Raw genomic sequence first — 20,152 nt, forward strand, 5'->3', positions numbered from 1 at the left:
TATTGGGTTAGGGATTTTCTGCCTTCACTGTACATATGCTGTGCGCTGAAAAATAAATAATTCCAATTCTAACATTGTCCAATATCACAGACACAAAAACTAGATTCAGATATTAATGTGGTGATTTTCCTTATTTTCACAATGCTGTGATTTTCATTATTTGTACAAAGTCCTGGTGTAATGGATAAATTGTCCCATTCCAGATTACAAAGACATACAGTACAGTACTGTGCTATACTTGCCTTGTTTTGCTCATCTTCCTTAGTTTACACGAGAGGAAATCATGCTGATTTTAGACAAGAACTGACTTTTCTGATAGGTCAGAGCAAGTGGCAAACCTGGGGGCTTCCAGGTCACCTCTAACTTCAATTTCACGTTGACGTGGTGACATTTAAGTAGTGAGAAACAAGCTCAAATAGAGCTCACCTACTTTTAACAACAAAAGAAAACCTCTCTCTACAACAGCAGAATTTTTTTCCCCTGCCCTCTCCATTCGTATCGTATGACCACAAACATTTGCCTGTCTTGATTGGTACAATTATGGTGGTGATACAAGGGGACATACAAACCAGGGATGAAATCAACTTACCTTTGCTACCAGTTCAGTAGCAATGTGAGCACACACATGCCACCTCTGTATATGCACAGGACCTTCCGCATATGTGCATAGTGTCAAAAATGGACGTGATGATGTCCGGGTAGGTGGGCAGAGCCTGATACCAAGTGCGCTTACAAAGATAAGCAAACCACAAGGGGGGAATCCACTGTGCCACAGAATTTAAATTAGCTAGAAATCAGGGAATCCTTCTTTCTAGCTAATATAAATCACACTTTACAACTGATTGTTGAAAATACTGGTTTGGATGAACCAGTAGCATTTTTTTTTACTACCGGTTAGGGTGAACCAGTCTGAACCGGTAGCATTTCACCCATGGTACAAACACTGAGCTTGTTACTCTAAGCCATAGTGCAGATGGATTTGGGCTTAATACAGTGTGGAAGCCAGTCATTTCAATTTGCAAATCATAATTTAGGACCTCACACCAACCATAAACATAGTCTACTCAACACATCATGTTTTATTAAGGATGTGTGAATTTAGATAGTTTTCTAAATCATGGTTTATAGTTTAGCATCACATGTAAAGTAGGCTGCTATGGCTTGTTTAACAAATCCATGGTCTGGCCTATGGAATGCAACCAACTCTCCAAGTAATTTTCCTTTGGTTTGTCGCAGGGCTCAGGAAAGAGCAAAGAAGCTCAGATTAACATGCACTTCTCGGTTGGTACTGGATTGCAACCCGGGGGTTGGGGATCCCTGCTCTAAAGGAAGCCCTGTGGCCCATTTCCAAATATATAAGATGTGAGATCATGAGACCAAACGTGATTGACAGAGAGAAAGAGGGAGAGAAAGGAGGATGTCTGCTCGGACTGAGTTTAGAACAATAGAAACTGGGTCACTCAATCAATCAATCAGAATAGAGCTGGAAGGGACCTTGGAGGTCTTCTAGTTCAACCCCCTGCTCAAGCAGGAGACCCTATACCATTTCAGACAAGTGGCTGTCCAGTCTCTCCTTAAAAACCTCCAATGATGAAGCATATGGCAGAAACGTATGGCTGCAGTTTGCCAATCTTGCTAGGCATAGAATACAATATAGGTAAAGAAGGAATCCGTCCATATGGAAGGGTCTACACTCCTGGTCCCACATGATGAGGACTAGGTCCTGTACTGGAGACCAACAAGTAGTAAAGAATAGGAACTGAGTCAGCTGTGATCCTTGGGATTGGTTTTGAGTGCCTGCCTTTGGCTTGTCCTGTTCAAGCATTGTCAGTCTTCTCAAGTAAACAAGGTAGGGAGCCTGACAAGATGAATTCATTCTACTTGATTGTGAGGCTATAAGGGTTCCAAAGAGCATCCTCAATAAAATAAGAGTTTGAGGCTAGAGACTCCCCAAAACTCCAATTTATTAGAAAAGCCATGTTGGTTTTTACCAACCATGGCATTAACAAAATCTCGCAAGCCTGAAAGTGCATACTTCCTGCTGCCACTTTTAACTGCTTTATACACTAGGGTGGATCTCTTCCTAAGTTTCTTCCTCTGACTTCTAAGCCACTGGGGGCTCCTGCCTCTCTTGTCTGGTTGTTTCCTAGGCAGCTTCTCTTTCCTTCATTCCCCAAGGTCATCCACCCAGTCCATTACAAGCACGGAGCCATTTATTTCTTTATTTCTGTTCAAGACACACAAAACTTCAACTTTCCTAAATATGGTTGTGGGCTGCCAAAAATGACTCAGAGGTCCATGAGAGTAGGCCCTGATATCAAATAAATTATACCAGTGTTTTCTACTTTATTAAAAAGTAGATAATTGGCCAAAATAAAATGGTGGGGGAAATAATTACGATTTGCAATAACTATTTTTGTTTACATACGGTATTTTTTTCTGGGTATATTTTTTAATTCAGTAGAAACTGTTATACTAATATATGAAAAAGCTTTGATGTTGTGGCCCCCTGACTACTGAACTGGCCCTCCTATGTGACAAGATGAAGTTCAAGTTAGTATGATGTTTGAAGATGAACAAAGAATCATGAAAGATTAAAAAATTAAGAATTAGAAAGGTTTAATGATAAACAATGATAACTAGTCATAATAATACTATACAGTATTTCCAGAAGATAACAAGTATAGTAAAAGGTTAATTCTGATTAGTAAAGCCTGAAATGAGGGATGATTAAAAAGAAATTTGGAAGTCATCTTCAGACATTTAAAAGTTCGTTGCAAAAATGATGAACTTCATTTGATTTATGCTGAGCCATAGTATCCTTCCCAAGATGATATTTCCATAACTTTCCACATTTCCAGACAGAAAGCCCATCTACATCTTTGTCTTAGCCACTCCTTGACAAAGCTGTAGTTTTCTGATATGTACTTAACCAGAACCATCACTTTCAAATTAGAAAACAAGATGCTATAAATTGAGAGAATTTCCTGATGGGGTAAAGTTTTTGGCATGACTCAAACTGCCTTGGACATTTGGTATATTGCACACATAGGCTTGATGATGCCTTCTAGAGATTGCAGCTACACATTTCCTTTATCAATAAAATGATGGACCCTATAACTTGGGAATCCTTAAAGATAGATTTCAGGAAAATCAAGCTTTTCAAAGGGTAGTTCTAGTGAAAACCTAGTGTTGGATATACAGTGGTACACAAGTTGGTACTCAACTGCTTTGAACCTCATAGAACTTATCGATTGTTTGGTAGTGGATGTACAAGCTAGAAGTCTGTGTCAGTTGCCTTGTGACTCACAACATTACTCCTTATGGGAAAAATGTTTTTGATGTTCATTTTTGAAACTCATTGCACCTCCCAGAACCAATCAATGATGAGTACTGAGGGACCACTGTAGATCTGAAGTTGACATACAAATATGTCCACCAATCAATACTTCTACACTATTCTTTATGTCCCTAAAATGTCATGCATTCCAGTCAAACATAAAAATAGTGCCCACTAAGAACATTTGTTTGAATGTATGCCCATCGCTCTCATGACCAGGAGGACTAATAAGGCACTTTTGATAAGAAAGAAGGAAAGAAATGTATTCAAATGTCCTCTCAAAGGACATCCTTGGAACAACTTAGGATGTGCGAAAAACAAATATAGAAATGTGCAACTTGTCCTATTTTGGCATTTGAAAGGACTTGGCAAGTGACTAGCCAAAAAGAGTCCACAAGGGCAGGAGAGAAACTCAATTCAATTTGATTTTACTGATCTTAAAAATGTATTCAAATTAATCACAATTAAACTGATTGTTTTCTAGTTATATTTGTAAACAATTTTTCCTTCCTACCTCTTGATAAAAAATTACAACTTGGCATCAGGTTTTGGAAGACTTTTGGAAAAACTTGGGATGGATGTTTGTGGTTAAAACTCATGCCACCAGACATATTATTTTGCATTCTTTTGAAGATAGCCTATCTTTGATGACTTCTTCCACCATCATCCTGAAGATCGGTGAAGTAAACTTACCTTCTGAAGGATCAAGTCTCCTTGCTCTTCGCCCATGTTTTGAGTTGTTGTGAACAAACATATTGTCTGATACTGCCAGGACATGCCCATCAACATTCACTGTTGTTGATAACACAACCTGGATGTAAAGAAAAAAGCAAAAAAGAGAAAGGCAGATAAATTATCTCTCCATGATCCATGTTTCATTACCTAGCCAAGTTTAAGTCACACTGTTTTGTTTTGTAAAAGTAAATCCAGTCCTTATATGGATTAACCTATTAAATGGGATGAAAAATAGCTTTTCTATCTTGATTGCCATAGTAGCAGCAATATGTACTTGCCCAAGATGAAATGAATCAACAGTTTGATTTTGACAGCTGAATTGATTCAGTGTGGATTGTCCATTCAAACAACCAAATAAATGTGATTTGATCTAGTTCGTCAGTTAAAAATAAGGTCTGTAAAAGTCCAACTTCATCACCAAATCCATTTGAAACAGACCTGATTTAATTCAATATGCCAGACCAGTTTTAGTACAAAGAGATGAGTTGATTTATAAACCAAATATTCAAACTGAATCTTCATCTAAAACAACTAAGCCCATATTAAAATCACATCCTAAGGACATTAATGACATTGTCATGCTTTGATGCAACAGACTGTAGTAGCTGTTCCTACGTTTCTTATCAGACAATGTCTCTGACTTTCTTTTGAAAAGCTGGGAATAGGTAGAAAGTGAGGCAGTGGTAAAGACAGTCTCAAATAGTATCAGGCATACTCGTATTCAAATCACCCTCAGCCTTCAAGAGCAGAGTTGGTGTTTATGGGGAAAAATAAGAGAAAGGATTTCTCTATCTGTCACTATGAGCTCCTGGTGGAAAGATGGTACACAAACATAACAAATGCATGAGGTCTCATGTGCATCTAAGGTACATGCCAATCATTTTACCCCAAACGTTCAGATAAAATGGTGATAAAATGTTGACTGAATTAAATAAATGGTCACCCTTCTCTAGTCTCCAGTAATTCAAATGAGTCTTCCTGGAGCAAGTTTATTGAACGTCACCGTGCATTATCTATGCCTTGTCTGAGATGAAACTTATGGAATTTTGGAACTGTCCTTCCCAATGATATTTATCTGCCATCACCACTATCTTTTGCTTTCTTTCTCCTCATCCTCATCCTCCTTAGATGAATATGGTCATTTCTTTATTCAAAGTTGCTTCCCTAACTGGCTTCTAAAAACAATGCCATTCAAAGGAAGAGGAATGGAGACAGCCAAAAGGAAAACAGCCCTTGTGTTATAAAGCTGTAATGGTTTGTGGATCTGATCATAACATTCTTCTGTTAAAGACAGAATATAAACCGCTCAAAGACAGGAAGAAGCCAAGGCACCGATCTCACTGCTGGGCTAACACGGTAGTTACATTTCCTGTCTTTCCCACTCCTGCTGTCTGATGGAGCAGGTTTAAAATTGCAAGTTAAGGGGGAAGGCAGGGTTTGATGAATTGGCTTCTCAACAGAGCAGGAACTGTCCCTGATTTCCCAAAGGTGCTTTTTCAAAAGGCAATGGGACTTTGATTTTTCCTTGAAAGCCTTTTGCTTCTCCTCCAGGAAGCTTCTTCAGCTCTCTTGGATGAGAAGCGAAACGTTTTCAAGGGAAAACAAAGTCCCATTGCCTTTTGAAAAAGCACCTTTCTATTTCTTTTGGAACAACCTGAAGAATCTCCATAGACATTTGTCCCTGATTTTATTCTCTTATTTTGCTGACACCTGGTGGAATGACTGAAGAAAGTATGTCAGTGGTTTTCTTGCCCAAAGTTTTATCCTTCCTTTGTGTTTGATTGAGTGATTTGTTTTCTTATTCTTGTGCTCTTTTCTAATCACACTAAATAAAGTGCTTTGAATAAAATAATCAATATTTTTTTGTGTTTGAGACAAAGGATTGCTTCTTTTAAAAATCTGAAAGTTGAAGATGATTTTAGCATTGGTGATGTGACTATGTCTTTCTCCACACTTCTAGTCCCACCTTACTGGGCTGGCTAACTTTGGGTGAGCCATTCTCTTTCAGTCCATGATGTCAAACTTGGGTGACAAGCTAGTTCGTCATTTCCTGTTGCAATAAAATGGACCAAAATTTGGTTGATCAAAAAAAAGTGGATCCTGAACTTGCATGAATTTGCTAGGAAGATGGGGGGAGAGAAACTGCCTTACCGGGAAATATGCAGGAAAAAAATATTTCCACAAAAGTGTCCTGCATACAAAATAATAATAATAATATCATGGCTAGAAAGTGGGAGACTGTGAGGAAGGAAGGAAGGAAGGAAGGAAGGAAGGAAGGAAGGAAGTGTCCAAGCTGCTGCCCATCATTACATCTTCCTGTAGTGAGTTCCACAGGCTAATTGCTTCCTTTTAATCTCTGTCTTCCATCATTCATCTCCCCTTAATCTGACCTGAATATCCTCTCATTCAGAAACACTGGTTGTTTCTAGGTGTCTAACTGAAGCATCTTGTGTGTAACCCATCATAGAATATTAAAGAGACAAAAAGAGGCATGAGGGAGTCAACACTTGTAAAGGAAAGGAGACGGGTGGTTAAGAAAATATGAAATATAAATAAATAAAACTTGTAGCCTGCTTTGACAACATATGAATATCCTAGAAATAAAACAAAAGCTCAGTTTCCAAGTTAAGAGCAGGCAAGACAAAACTGCAAAAACCAGGAAGCTGGATGGATAAAGAAAATATTGGAAACATCCTCAGATTCAGGGAAACAACTTGCACATTATAGTTGTGAGCTTTAGTTCATGTTTGTGACAACAGAGGGAGGAAAAAGTAGGACTGGAGTCTAGGAGCGAATGACAGAGATAAAAGAATAAGAACTTCACAAGATGCAAGGAAGATTGCCTTAATCCTAGATATCCCATTGTAAAAGAGTCTTCAACAGCTGATAAATTATTTCCTTTCCTTTCTCCTCCTTTTCTTTGGAGGGAGAAGAGATGAGGGCAGGAAAACAGCTTTTCCTTTCTAGACCATTTTTGTGCTGACTGAACAAATGCATACTCTTTCCTGCTCTCTCTCTCTCCTCAATAGGAGTTTAATTCATTCCAAAAGGCACTTGTCATACTTTACATTAAGGGTGCCTTTGCATTCCTGCCCCAAAACGTGTTGCTTTTGTGTGCCAAAAAGGTTTCGTCATTTGACAGTCTAGGTGGAGTTGGGACCTTGTTCCAAAGTGAACAGTTCCCCCATGATACGTGAGAGCTCCAGCAGATGCAGTTCATTATTTTCCCTTAAACAATGGAAATAAATTTTAATCTCTTGCTGGCCAGCCCAGGCCACACTACGGCAACCAGGGAATAAGGCTGAATTATTCCAGTGTCTGAAATATTTACGAGAGGATTTTAAATTGTAACCAAATGTAAACTGAAGAGTGGGTTGTTGCACATTCATATAACAGATACAAATCTAACCGCCAACAGGCAAAACACTGCCTTCTAAACTTCCATAGGGATTGAGATAAATAGCCAATCACGTAACATGCTAATATATTTTACATCCAGATTAAAAATGTGTACACTGTAAAGTTTAATTCGTAAGAAGCAGAGGAGGAGGGAATTCAGAAATCTCAATGATTTGGCATCAAGGAAGATACAATGGGTGGCATATTTCATATCTTATCTTAGGTAGAATTTAATTTCCAGTATGGAAGATAGGTTTAGTAGATGTCCTAATTCTTCGGGTTATATTAAGGAAGGATTTCCTTCCCCAGTCTGGAAGTCACATTTAATCCAGAACATAGCACGATAAATATTTATGTATTAAACTATTTATTATGGCTGCCCAACTCACACATGGTGACTATGATGTAGGCAGGAATAAGGTCCAAACCCAGTGAGAGGCAGTAAGATCCAATAAAATTCACTCCTTTATTTGATGTTACCTAATGGACAGACTCTTGCCAAACTAAAGTCACAACTTTCTAACCTACTAGATATATCCTGAGAGATTCTAAGGTACAGTTACCCTCAACCAGGAGTGGGCTGCTATGGGTTCGCCCAGGTTCAGGAGAACCCATAGCTAACATTATGGCCGGTACAGAAAACCTCCAAATCCCATCCCTGGCTGGCCCTTCCCTGCCCCTCCCAGGAGTCTCCACACAGTCTGTTTTGGATGTGAGGTAAGTGCAGGGCAGCGCAGAGGCTCTTTCAGGGGGGAAAATGGGCCTCCTGAAAATTCTGGAAGGCTGGAAACAGGCTCATTTCTGGACTCTGGAGGACCTCTGGAGCCTGGGGGAGACAGTTTTCACCCTCCCAGAGAATTGAGAAAAGCCTCTGGAGCCTGGGGAAGGTGAAAATGCACCCCCCCCCAGTGCAGGCGGCCAACTAGGCCACACCCACCATGGCCATACCCAACCAGCAACCGAGCAGAGAACCCATTGCTGAAATTTTTGAAGCCCACTTCTGCCCTCAACCACTTCCCCCCTCCATCATCCAGTTCTGGATTGCCCCAGTCTCTTAATCTGGATCTTTTTCTGGGAAGGCTCTGGACCTCTGGTCCAGCAAAATATTCCCCCTCCTGGCAGGTGCAGGAAATCAGGAATCAGAGTAAAGTTTAAAAGTACCGCAAGTGTACTCCATGCAGTGTACCTATACTTGAGAATCTGATCTACTAATGGTCAAGGCTAATGGGTGCCAGATAAGAGTCAACCGACTTTAAGCGGAGCTGGACTTAGGTCTCTTTTGGTGGTGCATGAACTTGAGACTTAGGATGCATTGGACCAACCTGGTCATCTCCTACATCTCCTCTGCTGCAGCAGGTGCTTATTCCATTACAACTATTCAGTATCTGTTGTTTAAGGGCTGTTCTGGTTATTAGTCTGCTGCTGGACACAGTTCAAAATATTGATGATGACACTTAAATTCTGAAGAATGTAGTCTCCAGATACTTTGGCAAATGGCCTTCTCAAACAGGCTGCTCATTCTTTTAAGATCTGATTAGCATTCCCTACTCCGTGTCTCAAGAGTGGTGGAGGAAGAACCTTCTTGAGGTCTGCATGGTGATAATCCATGCCATGATGGATCATCTAGGATGGCTCTTTGCCATCATTTATCACTGGCTTTTTGCCAGTATAGAGATTAGTTTTTGTGCAAAATGCTTCCAAGTTTTTGGCCAAAAGAAGACAGCTACTAGTAATGAACAATGTTCCTGAACTATGCTTTTGATATTAGGCCAAGAACCACAAATTGCTCACCTCTGGATTAAGGGCCATAGATTGCTGAGTGTTAGATGTTAAGGAATTTCGCACTAATTATGGCTACAACATATCTCATTCATGAAATCCAGATACCTTTGGCTGGGAAATTTTGGAAATGGGATGGTAGAAGAATCTTAGACCTGATCTAGCAAGGCAGCTCCATTTGCAAAGGACTTGGTTTTTTTATCTCCTTTCACTATGATGCATTTTCACCATAATTAGAGGTGCCTTAACACTGTGGATTGCAATGGTTATTTAATCCATGCACATTCCTACTGAATCATTTGCTGAAAAGAAAGCATTGCTGAACATATATTATATATTGAATAATTGAAAGTGCTTAGGGGTGTGTATGTGTGTGTGTGTGTGTGTGTGAGTGAGTGTGTGTGTTTAAAGGAAGCAGACATTCTTCCATAGTCTCCAGCTCCCAAGACCTCCCCTTCCACAGCCAACAGCTTTCCCCCAGTGAGTATTTCCTGGGTCATGGAGGGTGACCCTTTCCATCTGGAATCAATCAGTCAACTCCTGACAACTTCCTGAAACACCTCATTCCATTTCCTGTTCTCCCCCTCCTTCTCATCACCCCCCCAGTTAGCTCCACTCTTCAAAACTATAGGCCACAGCAGCTTAATGTTAGAGGGTCAGCCACAGTTAGACTCCAAAACACTACACAAGAAAACCTTTGACCTTCAGAAATCTTTACATCTTAGCTAAACAAATCAAGGTCAATATTTCTTACCATTACCTTGTTAACCATTTAGATACTTTCTCCTTCCTTTTTTTTTTTTAATCAGACACTTTGAATGCCTTATCCGTCAAGACCACTGGTCCATCCAGGATCATAAAGTGTGACATGTCTATGTTTCCTATAAAGGCCTTTGAGGCCAATTGGCTTGGAAACCCCAAAGATGTAGGCCTCTTGGGGTAGTTTTGTTACCTTAGTTACTTAAGCTAACAGAGAAGATGCTTACTGATAACAAGCATTGCCATGATGAGGGCTTCTTGACTACAATATTCTCTCTAGCTTCCTAGATATCAGTTCTGGTAAATGCAGTCAAGAATAAGTCACTGAAAACATATTACGCCCATGCATTCACATGCATTATTTTCTTGGCATTTTCAACTTTCCCAGACTTCTCTCTTAGGTCTAGAGATTCTCAATCATCCAGGTCATGGTTCTCCCAAATGTGTTTTTTCAAGAGGCAATTGGACTTTTTTCTTTTTCTTCAAAGATATTTTGCTTCTTACCCAAGAAGTTCTGAAGAAACTTCTTAAATGAGAAGGTAAATGTCTTTAAAACAAAGAAAGTCCGGTTGCCTCTTCAAAAAGCACCTTTGGGATGTCTTTCTTATGTTTCATTGCGACCTTCCATAGCAAATGGAGTACCTCCTCTTCTCCATCATCGGTATGTCTTTTCAATGACTGCATCCCTTCCAGCAGAGCTTAGCCTTATTGTGGATGAAAACATCAGGGTATCCATGGCAGCCTAAAATAATATCTTCATCCCTCCCCATATCCACCTTAAATAAAGTGAATTGATTAAAAAAAGGGATTTTAAAATCTAGAAATCCCAACAGAATGCTTCATTTTTGAAGATGCTGATATCCTCACATGAGATAGTGGCATTCTCATGTGAGTTGCTGCAGCAATTTGAGCTCACTGAACTCTAGTTTGGTAATCTAGTTTGGGCAATTTCACAAGACTCCAGCAGCCTATATAATATTTAAGATGCCTGGGTCTCTGGGCAAAATTGTGTGATACTGCCTGAGGCCTGAGAAAGCTGCCAACGCATGTCCAGCACATGCCCAAAGGCCCAATCTATGGAAGTGTGCATATTTATACCTTCAAAACTGACGTCTTGTATCAAATGAGACCGTTGGTCCATTTCACTCACCAATTTTGCCTGGAGGCAGCTTCCTGGTCCTCATAACTGGATAATCTTATTATTGACCAGGGAACATTCTGCATGCACCATAACTAGACCAGATTAGATTAAAGTAACCAGGATTTCATTTTAAACTCTACAGTTCCAAACATGCCACACCCAACTTTCCCCTGACATTCCCCAATTTTACACAAGTCTTCTCCTTGTGTAAAAAGAAAAGCCAATCTTTTTCTTTTTTTTCTCATGTTGCTGAAATGTTTCTTTCAAATTTCTCCTGGTTTTGAACTTAGTAATGAACATTGGGGGTTATCTTTAAAAGAAAATAAAAACTTTCTGATTTTTAACAGGGAACATCAGCAAGAATCATCATAGGCTCAAGGGAGCCTTTATTTTATATATTATATTGGAAACAGCACACAAAAATTCATATATTAAGCAAATTGCTTGTGAGAATACAGGCAGACTTTCTTTAAAAAATACATTTCATGGAATGAAATAATATGAAGGTCACCATATCCCTCCCTGTATTCCTAATAATCTCACTAAGGCACTTGGGAAAGAAGAACATATTATTTTCTTTTCTTGCAATAACGCCATATTGCAATAGCGTTCCATATTATAACTTTTCTCAAACATTGGCTTAATTAACAAAAGACTTCTTTTTCTTTCTTTTAAATTTCAGAGTGACATATTCTGCCAGATCTAGAGAACGTCTCAGTTGCAAAAATCACTCTTCTGTTTTGAGTTGGTCCAGATCATTCACTAATTTAATTTGAACCCAACTAGCTGAATTTTTGGATGGATGGATGATAAGCAATTGCCCCAGTAGTTATTGAAAGTAATGGGGTCAGTGTATTCTAAAACTATTTTCTTAACAAATGGTCATATCCTAAGAGAAGATACGTTCTTGCTTGTGCTAAGTGCATCAAAATTTGTGCAATTGATTTGTTCCCTGCTATAATGTAAAGTAGAGATTCTTTAAAACTTTCACCAGAAACAATACTTTGAGCAAATTTCTGAGGTTTTTCTTCATTTCCTATCTCTAGGGAGCAAAAACAGTCTACTTTTCTGGAATGGCCTTGATAATCCCCATCTTTTCTGCGGGAGATGGCAAATTTTTATCTTCTTTGGAATAATATTAAATCAAGGGATTTTAGATAAAGTGTGTGGGGGGAACCATGTTGCTAAAACAGTTGCTGTTTCATTGCCATTTGCAAGGGCAGAAATAAAACCCAACCAGGTTAGGGACATGAGCTGAAATCATTGTAATATACCAGTGTTGGTGAACCTTTTCCGTATTGAGTGCTGAAATGGGAGCACACGAGTGTGTATGCATTCCCGAAACACGAAGAGCAGCCGCCAGGTGAAGATGATATTCTGGTTTCCAGCACATGCATCTGTGCCAGCCACCTGGTCTTCTGGTTTTTGGCACACATGTGTGCATAAAGACCAGCTAGCTGGTGCATGCGCTGGAACCCGAAAGAGCAATGGACGATGGCTCGCATTCCTGGAGAGATGGTTCTCTGTGCCACTTCCGGCACGCGCCCCCTCACTGTACTATAGTGGACACCAGAAGAGAGAAAAACAATTCCTTTTTCATCTGGGAAAAGCTGGTCAACTTATTCTCCTCATTCTGAATGAGAAAGTTTGCATACAACTCTACTTCCAAAGGAGGGGGTAAAATCATCCAACATCTGGAAGCAATATAAAATGCCCAATGTACATTCTTCTTTATAGCTGTACAGTTACACTAATGTGATTTTCTACTTGAGCTCTAAGTGATATATATTCAATGTAAGTAGGAGAAAAATGACCCATAGCAGTCTTCCTTTCTGCTCCCCCTCTCCCTTTTTTCCCCGGCAAGTTTCCCAGATATATTAGTAAGGATTCTGCTGTTAGGTGAAAGAGATAAAAATAAAGGATAAATCGCCTTTATGAGTGTGCACAGATTAGTTAATAAGGATTAGCTCATCTTTAACACTATTCATTTGGAGGATATACTATGGGTGAGGTTAAATCATGGTCAAAAGAGAATGGAATTCAAAGGCCTGACTAGATGTAATTCCAGTTCCTCCCAAATCTGAAAGTAGTAATTTATTAATTGTGGACAACATTCAGTAACAAATATGATAAAAGGAAATTATTGGTTCATGTAAAAAAAAATGAGGTGCTGTTAGATTTTGGAAAGCCCATGATCAAGATGGACTTTGATAGAACCTGATGGACATTAGGTTCATTTCAAATTCTGATGGCACTTTACTTCATCCCATATCACAGAATCCAGATATCCTTAAGAATATTTTGAATTTTGAGTTTTTCTTTTCATGTTTTCAACTGCAAATTAGTATTTTAGTCCTTGTTGAAACAAATCTGCACATCCTGGAAGACATGTCTACAAAATAGCTGTCTTTGTAATACATTCTGAATTATGAACTCATGACATGTAAGCCTTATGCATGTAGGATCTCAGCCAATGTTATGGATTAATCCCTGTATGTAAGAGCTAAAACTAGGAACACAGTTCAATCCATCATTGCTGTTGCAGTTCTGAGCATTCTCATAGATACTAGCTTCTTTCACTCAAATATTTCATTATTCTATATTGAGTAGGCAGTTGAAGCAGGGATATCAAACTTTTTGGGAGTTGGGAGTTCCTCTTTGTTTTCTATGTACTACAATCCCCTCTCGACTTTTTTCCTTCCAAGAGATCCTTATACTATAAAGTTAAATATGAATTTCCAAGTGCTAGGATAGCAAGAAATATACTGCATCTGTGACACAGTTGTCTCATCTAGGTCTTCTCATCCCTCCAACTGTTAAGAATATTCAGGTTTACATATTTATGATACCTGGGAATACATTGTGGGCTATTTATTCACAGCCGTGATATGTGCTGTGAAAGGTGGAAAGCTGTGCTTCTTCATATATGTCATTCTTTTTCATGGACACAAATTGCCCTTTCAGAGAATGCTTCAAAGAGCCGTGGCAAACACTCTGACCTAAAATGATATAGCCAAGTCCTAGTATGATTGATATGACATACTAGGACTTGGGTCCAACTCAGCTTTGTCAAAAATTCATTTGGTCCAGATCCAATTAAATTATGTCCTAGGACTTGGGGAATGCAATGACATGGCAAAAGTTCGATGTTCATTATATTGCAGGGTTTTTTGGGGGGTGGGGGAAGATGGACCATGTTTAAGAGGTTAAGAGTATAACATAGTCTCTTGACCTCTTGAAGAATCTCATGAGTGATGAGTGATGCTGTGCTATTCTTAGAAGAGACAAGGAAATATCTGGAAAGTAAAAGATCTCCAGATGATTGTTTTTCTATTTTTTATCCTTAAAAACCAAAATCTCTGAAAAATAAATAGAACTCATGCCTTAGGAATGCAATCATTTTGTCACAAATTTGGGTAAACTCAGAATGCTGGAAATTGTATAAAGCTCATAGGCTGTGGTTTGCTCATCCCAATATAAATATTTAAAATTTGTTAAAAAGAGTATTTTTTCCCTTCTTACTTCATTTAGCAATAAAGGCTATTCCATGTTCTGGCTCCTATTAAGTTCTGGGTCAAAGGCTGAGCATTTTTGACTTTTCTAAAATTTGTTTACAAATTGATTTCACTTTCAGCAATTTCCTATATGACTGCTGAGATGTATGCAAAGCAGATGGGCTCAAGGACTGAAAGGAGAGGAGGTAGATCCTTGGCCAAAGCAAAGCAAAGCAGTTGGGGATGGAGTAAGTATATGGAGGGGGAACTAAGAAATCAATGCAAATATCCCAATGCAAGAAAGTGGGAACATCTTTGGAATAAATAGCCTCTAAATAAGGGAGTGTGAAATGTGAAAATCTTCAGATATTGTCTATGGAGAGTCTCAATCATCCAGGTCATGGTTGTCCCAAAGGTGTTTTTTTCAAGAGGCAACTGGACTTATTTTTCTTTGAAGACATTATGCTTCTCATCCAGTTATAGCTGAAGAAGCTTCTTGGATGGGAAGCAAAATGTCTTCAAGGAAAAACAAAGACCAGTTGCCTTTTGAAAAAGGACCTTTGGGACAGCCATGACCTGGATGGTCAAAAGTCTCCATAGACAACTTGTAAGGGAGGTTAACATGAAGCAGAGGCTTAATACAACTATTTCTCCCAAAATAGTAGTAATTGCCAAACATCCATATCCCAAAAGGCAACTGGACTTTCTGGTTTTTATTTGAAGACATTTTGCTTCTCATCCAAGAAGTTTCTTCAGCAGAGCAGAAGAGCAGAGCTGAAGAAGCTTCTTGGATGAGAAGTGAAACGTCTTCAAAGAAAAAACAGAAAGCCCACTTGCCTCTTGAAAAAAAGCATCTTTGGGACTCTTTAGATATTGTTGAACACAAGTAGTTCTTGACTTTTGACCCATTCATTTAACAATGGTTCAAAGTTACAATGGCCTTGGAAAAAATGACTTACAACCGATCCTTGAAGCTACAATCATTGCACCACCCCAGCGGTCACATAATCAGGTTCTTGGCAACTGGCTCACATTTATGACCATTGTAGCATCTTGCTGTCAGTGATCATGATTTGTGACCTTCCCAGCTACCTTCCAACACTGAGGAAGTCAGATACTCTTAACCACCATGTGATTTGCTTAACCGCTTGACAAAAATGGTTGTAAAATTGGCTTCACTCATATGATGATTTGCTTAATAACCACAGTGATAGGAATTCTGATCCTAATCAGGGCCATAAATCAAGGATTATCCCAGCAGCCTTAGACAGTGTAGGTTAAAGAGAAGAATGGTGGAACTTCGTTGGCCCTACAATATTTCAAGGCATATCCCTCATGCAGTATGAGAAGGTAGCTGTTCATAAATTTATTTTATGAACAGCTATCTGATATGGTGAACCACTGAGATAGGGCAAGAAAAAATGTATGGAAACCAATCAAAGAGAGAAGCCACCTAGAATTAAGGAGAAACTTCCTAACAGTGAGAAGAATTAACCAGTGGAAGGGCTTGCCTTCAGAAACCGCAGGTGCTTCATAACTGGAGGTTTTTAAGAAGAGACTGGCAGCCACTTATCTGAAATGATAGAGGGCAGCATTGGCAAACCTTTTCAGAACGGAGTGCCAAAATGGGAGCTTGTGCATGCGTATGCCAGAAACCGGAAGAGCAGCCACCCATTGTGCATGCGTGCTCTGGGCAGCTGCTCTTCCAGTTTCCAGCACATGCGTGCACACCAGCCAGCTGGTCTTCCAATTTCTGTTGTTCCCTCATGTGTGAAGACCAGCTGGCCAGCGCGCTGGTACCCAGGAGAGCAATGGGCAATGGCTTGCGTGCCCAGAGAAATGGCTATGCGTGCACTTCTGGCACACCTGCCTTAGGTTCACCATCACTGGTATTGGGTCTCCTGCTTGAGCTGGGGGTTGGACTAGAAGATCTTCATGGTCCTTTCCAGCTCTATTCTGATTGATTGAATTTCAGAGAACTGTTTCTCAAGATGTGGCCTCAAGCTACACACTGACTCTGCCTGTCCAGGATATGTTTTAACACAAGAAATATGAACTTGGCATCAGGGAGTTATGTACTTCCTGTACTGATTGAAGCTTGCTGGAATAAGAAGGCCTTCCTTTGCAATGGTCTATTTTTCAATCTTTAGTTATTCTTTGGGCTTGCGTTATGCCTTAGTTCGCAATCCCATCCCTTCATTTGGCTCAATTTATAAGTCCTAATTTTGTGGCCTTGGCCTGACTTGTGGCCCTGTCAAAGTCTTTCAACCTATTGGGTCCCAGTAAACATGACAGCACGCATTCCACCACTGATATACTTAGCTATCGTGAAAAGACGGTGTTTTAAATAATTCAGGGTTAAATCCATCAGCTAATATGCACAAAAAAAGAGAAAATGTCACATGCATCAATGCCTATAAATCATCAGCTTCTGCAAACAATCCAAACAAATTGCAGCATTTATTCCAGAATTCCAAATTATTTCATCCGTATCAAATCTGTCCAGGATGATGATTACTTTCCCCTTTGTTCTGAAATGTGTCTGCACAGAAGCTAAATACATTAGAAAAAAATATTTATTTTTATAAAAACAAGGAAGTTTTCAAGCTCATGATTTGTCTCTTGTCGTTCTACTGGTAGGTTATTCAACCTGGCTAAAAGTGCCATTAGAATACATTGCATCTAACTAGATTAATGAAATAATTTGCATGACTTGTTCTCCTTCCAAATTGCAATCAGGAAGGAGAGAAGGGACACATGTTTTAAGATAGTGGCAAGATGTTATCTCCCAAACCATATACAGATTAATCCTTGACTTACAACCATTTGTTTAGTGACCATTTGAAGTTGTAACAGCAATGAAAAAAGTGACTTATGACCTTTCCTCACACTTATGACCATCGCAGCATCCCCACCAGCATGTGATAAAAATGTGAATACTTAGTAACCAGGATGTATTTATGATAGTTGTATGGTAGCTATTTGTGACTTACCAAGCTGGTTTCTGAGAAGCAAAGCTAAAGCTGGATTTGCTTAACAACTGCAGTGATTCACTTAATAGCTGCGGCAAAAAAAAGGCTGTAAAATCAGGTGCAAATGACTTAACAATCATTCTGCTAAGCAATGGGCATTCTGGTCCAAATTGTGGTCATATGTCGAGGATTGTCTGTATGTACTTCAGTGTGCACTGATGGGCAAATTATTCCTGTAGTCCATGTACAAAAAAGCACCTGCAGTCAGATAAGAGCCAAGGTGGCGCAGTGGTTAAATGCAGCACTGCAGGCTACTTCAGCTGACTGCAGTTCTGCAGTTCGGCTGTTCAAATCTCACCGGTTCAGGGTTGACTCAGCCTTCCATCCTTCCGAGGTGGGTAAAATGAGGACCCGGATTGTTGTTGGGGGCAACATGCTGACTCTATAAACCGCTTAGAGAGGGCTGAAAGCCCTATGAAGCGGTATATAAGTCTGCTATTGCTATTGCTATTGCTAGATTATATGTTCAGAATTTCTGAAAGTCTTGTCACTCACTGGTACTTTGGGTGAGTTATTCTGCTGCTATCAAACTCAAATGAAGTCTTTTTTAAAAAAAACAAGATTAATTCTTTGGGATGCATGAAATTGGGATTTGTGATCCATTCTCAGGAGGAAACTGCACATTATTGGCAAGCTGACATATACACACCCAAACACTTAAGATCCAAAAGCTAGATCATTTTAACATAAACATATATAGTCAGTGGTGGGATACAGCCAGTTTGCACCACTCCAGGAGAACCGGTTGTTAACTTTCTGTGTAGTTTGGTGAACTGGTTGTTGGAAGAAATCATTAGGGCAGAGAACCGGTTGTTAAATAATTTGAATCCCACCACTGTATGTAGTGTGTGCATGTCTTTGTGCATGGAAATATACAGTGCAAAGCATTGAAAATGAACTAGCGCCGCGATTCACTCCACCCAATCATTTTGTTTTACAATGTTATCAAAGCAGCTTCGTTCAATCAAGACTCTAAGCTATAACTCCATTTATCCCTCTCTTCTGCTCTGATGCAATCTGTATTTTTATCAGTTCTGGGTTATTTCATTTCTTGGACTGACAAGTGTCCTCGGTAACCTGAAGCAAAACCATTAAACAACTTATTTGTTTTTGTTGATGCTGAGGGCTAGTCCTGGGATGAAAGGTAACAGAAGGTGGGTGTTTTAGAGTGCAAAAGGCATAACAATCCTTTGGGAGGGTATTCATGTTATAAACACACTTGACCCTGTGTGAAAGGCTGACTGGTACCTTTCAGATCTTCAGATTAAAAGCTGTTTAACATTTGTTCACTTTATACCGAAGAACAAAGTGCAAACTGTTATGTACTCAAAATCACAGCATCCATGGAGATGGTAGCTGAATTAGGGGATATAGAAGTTCTTAAAGGAAATGTCTAGTTTAATTAAAAGAAGGACTGGGTGACATGATAGCAGGATTCCAATATTTGAGCAACTAGGACAAGAAAGACATGGTCAACCTATTCTCAAAAACCCCTGAAGGCAGGAAAAGAAGCAATGGATGGAAAGCACTCAAGGAGAGAAGCATTTCTTAAAAGTAAGAACAGTTAATCAGTGGAACGAGTTGCCTCCAGAAGTTGTGGCTGCTTCAACACTGGAAGTTTTTAAGAAGAGATTGGACAGTCACTTGTCTGAAATGGTATAGAGCAGGGGTGAAATCCACCAGGTTCTGACAGGTTCTGGAGAACTGTTAGCAGAAATTTTTAGTAGTTCAGAGAACTGGCAAATGCCACCTCTGGCTGGCCCCAGAGTGGGGAGGGAATGGGGATTTTGCAGTATCCTTCCCCTGCCACACCCACCAAGCCACGCCCATCAAGCCACACCACACCCACCAAGCCATGCCCACCAAGCCACATCCACAGAACCGGTAGTAAAAAAAAATGAATTTCACCACTGGCATAGAGTCTCCTGCTTGAGCAGGTGGTTGGACCAGAAGTCCTTCAAGGTCTCTCCCAACTCTGTTATTCTAGTATTCTGTTAAATAAAAGTCCTTGCAAGGAAGATTTTGCTTTCTGCTTTGCATGTAGGTGACACTCTTTCATGCTTTGGGTTCAATTGCCCCAAATGGCTTTTGAAATCCATGACTATAACACTCATTCCTTTGGCCAGGAACTTATGGCCATTATCTTCAAATGCCATGTCGTGCCAGGAAAAGACATGGCTCTTTATGGCATTGCAGAAAATGCTCTGGCCATAGCTTCATAGTGCCAAAGCTCTTTTAGAAACTGAATCCAGAGTACTGGACAGCCCTACTAGCATAGCCCCTTCTGCTTTCCCCAACGACAAAAGGAAACTTCAGGAAAGACGACAAACTGCCTAAATTATTCAAATCTAGCTTTTCTGCAGAGATACAGGTTTAAAAATTAAGTCAAAGGTAAAGGTTTCCCTTGCACATATGTGCTAGTCATTCCTGACTCTAGGGGGCAGTGCTCATCTCTATTTCAAAGTCAAAGAGC

The 20,152-nt window shown here is 39.7% G+C and overlaps 1 protein-coding gene across 1 annotated transcript in view; it reads right to left on the bottom strand.

Annotated features, from left to right (window-relative positions):
* Positions 1 to 20,152, bottom strand: part of EBF2 (EBF transcription factor 2) — a 263,628-nt gene that overhangs the window by 50,183 nt on the left and 193,293 nt on the right. The window contains exon 8 of the mRNA XM_032228748.1: positions 4,034 to 4,151. Within this exon, the coding sequence (XP_032084639.1) occupies positions 4,034 to 4,151 (118 nt within the window). The remainder of the gene's footprint in view (positions 1 to 4,033; positions 4,152 to 20,152) is intronic.

The sequence above is a fragment of the Thamnophis elegans genome, chromosome 13, assembly GCF_009769535.1.
Source record: "Thamnophis elegans isolate rThaEle1 chromosome 13, rThaEle1.pri, whole genome shotgun sequence".
Taxonomy (NCBI): domain Eukaryota; kingdom Metazoa; phylum Chordata; class Lepidosauria; order Squamata; family Colubridae; genus Thamnophis; species Thamnophis elegans.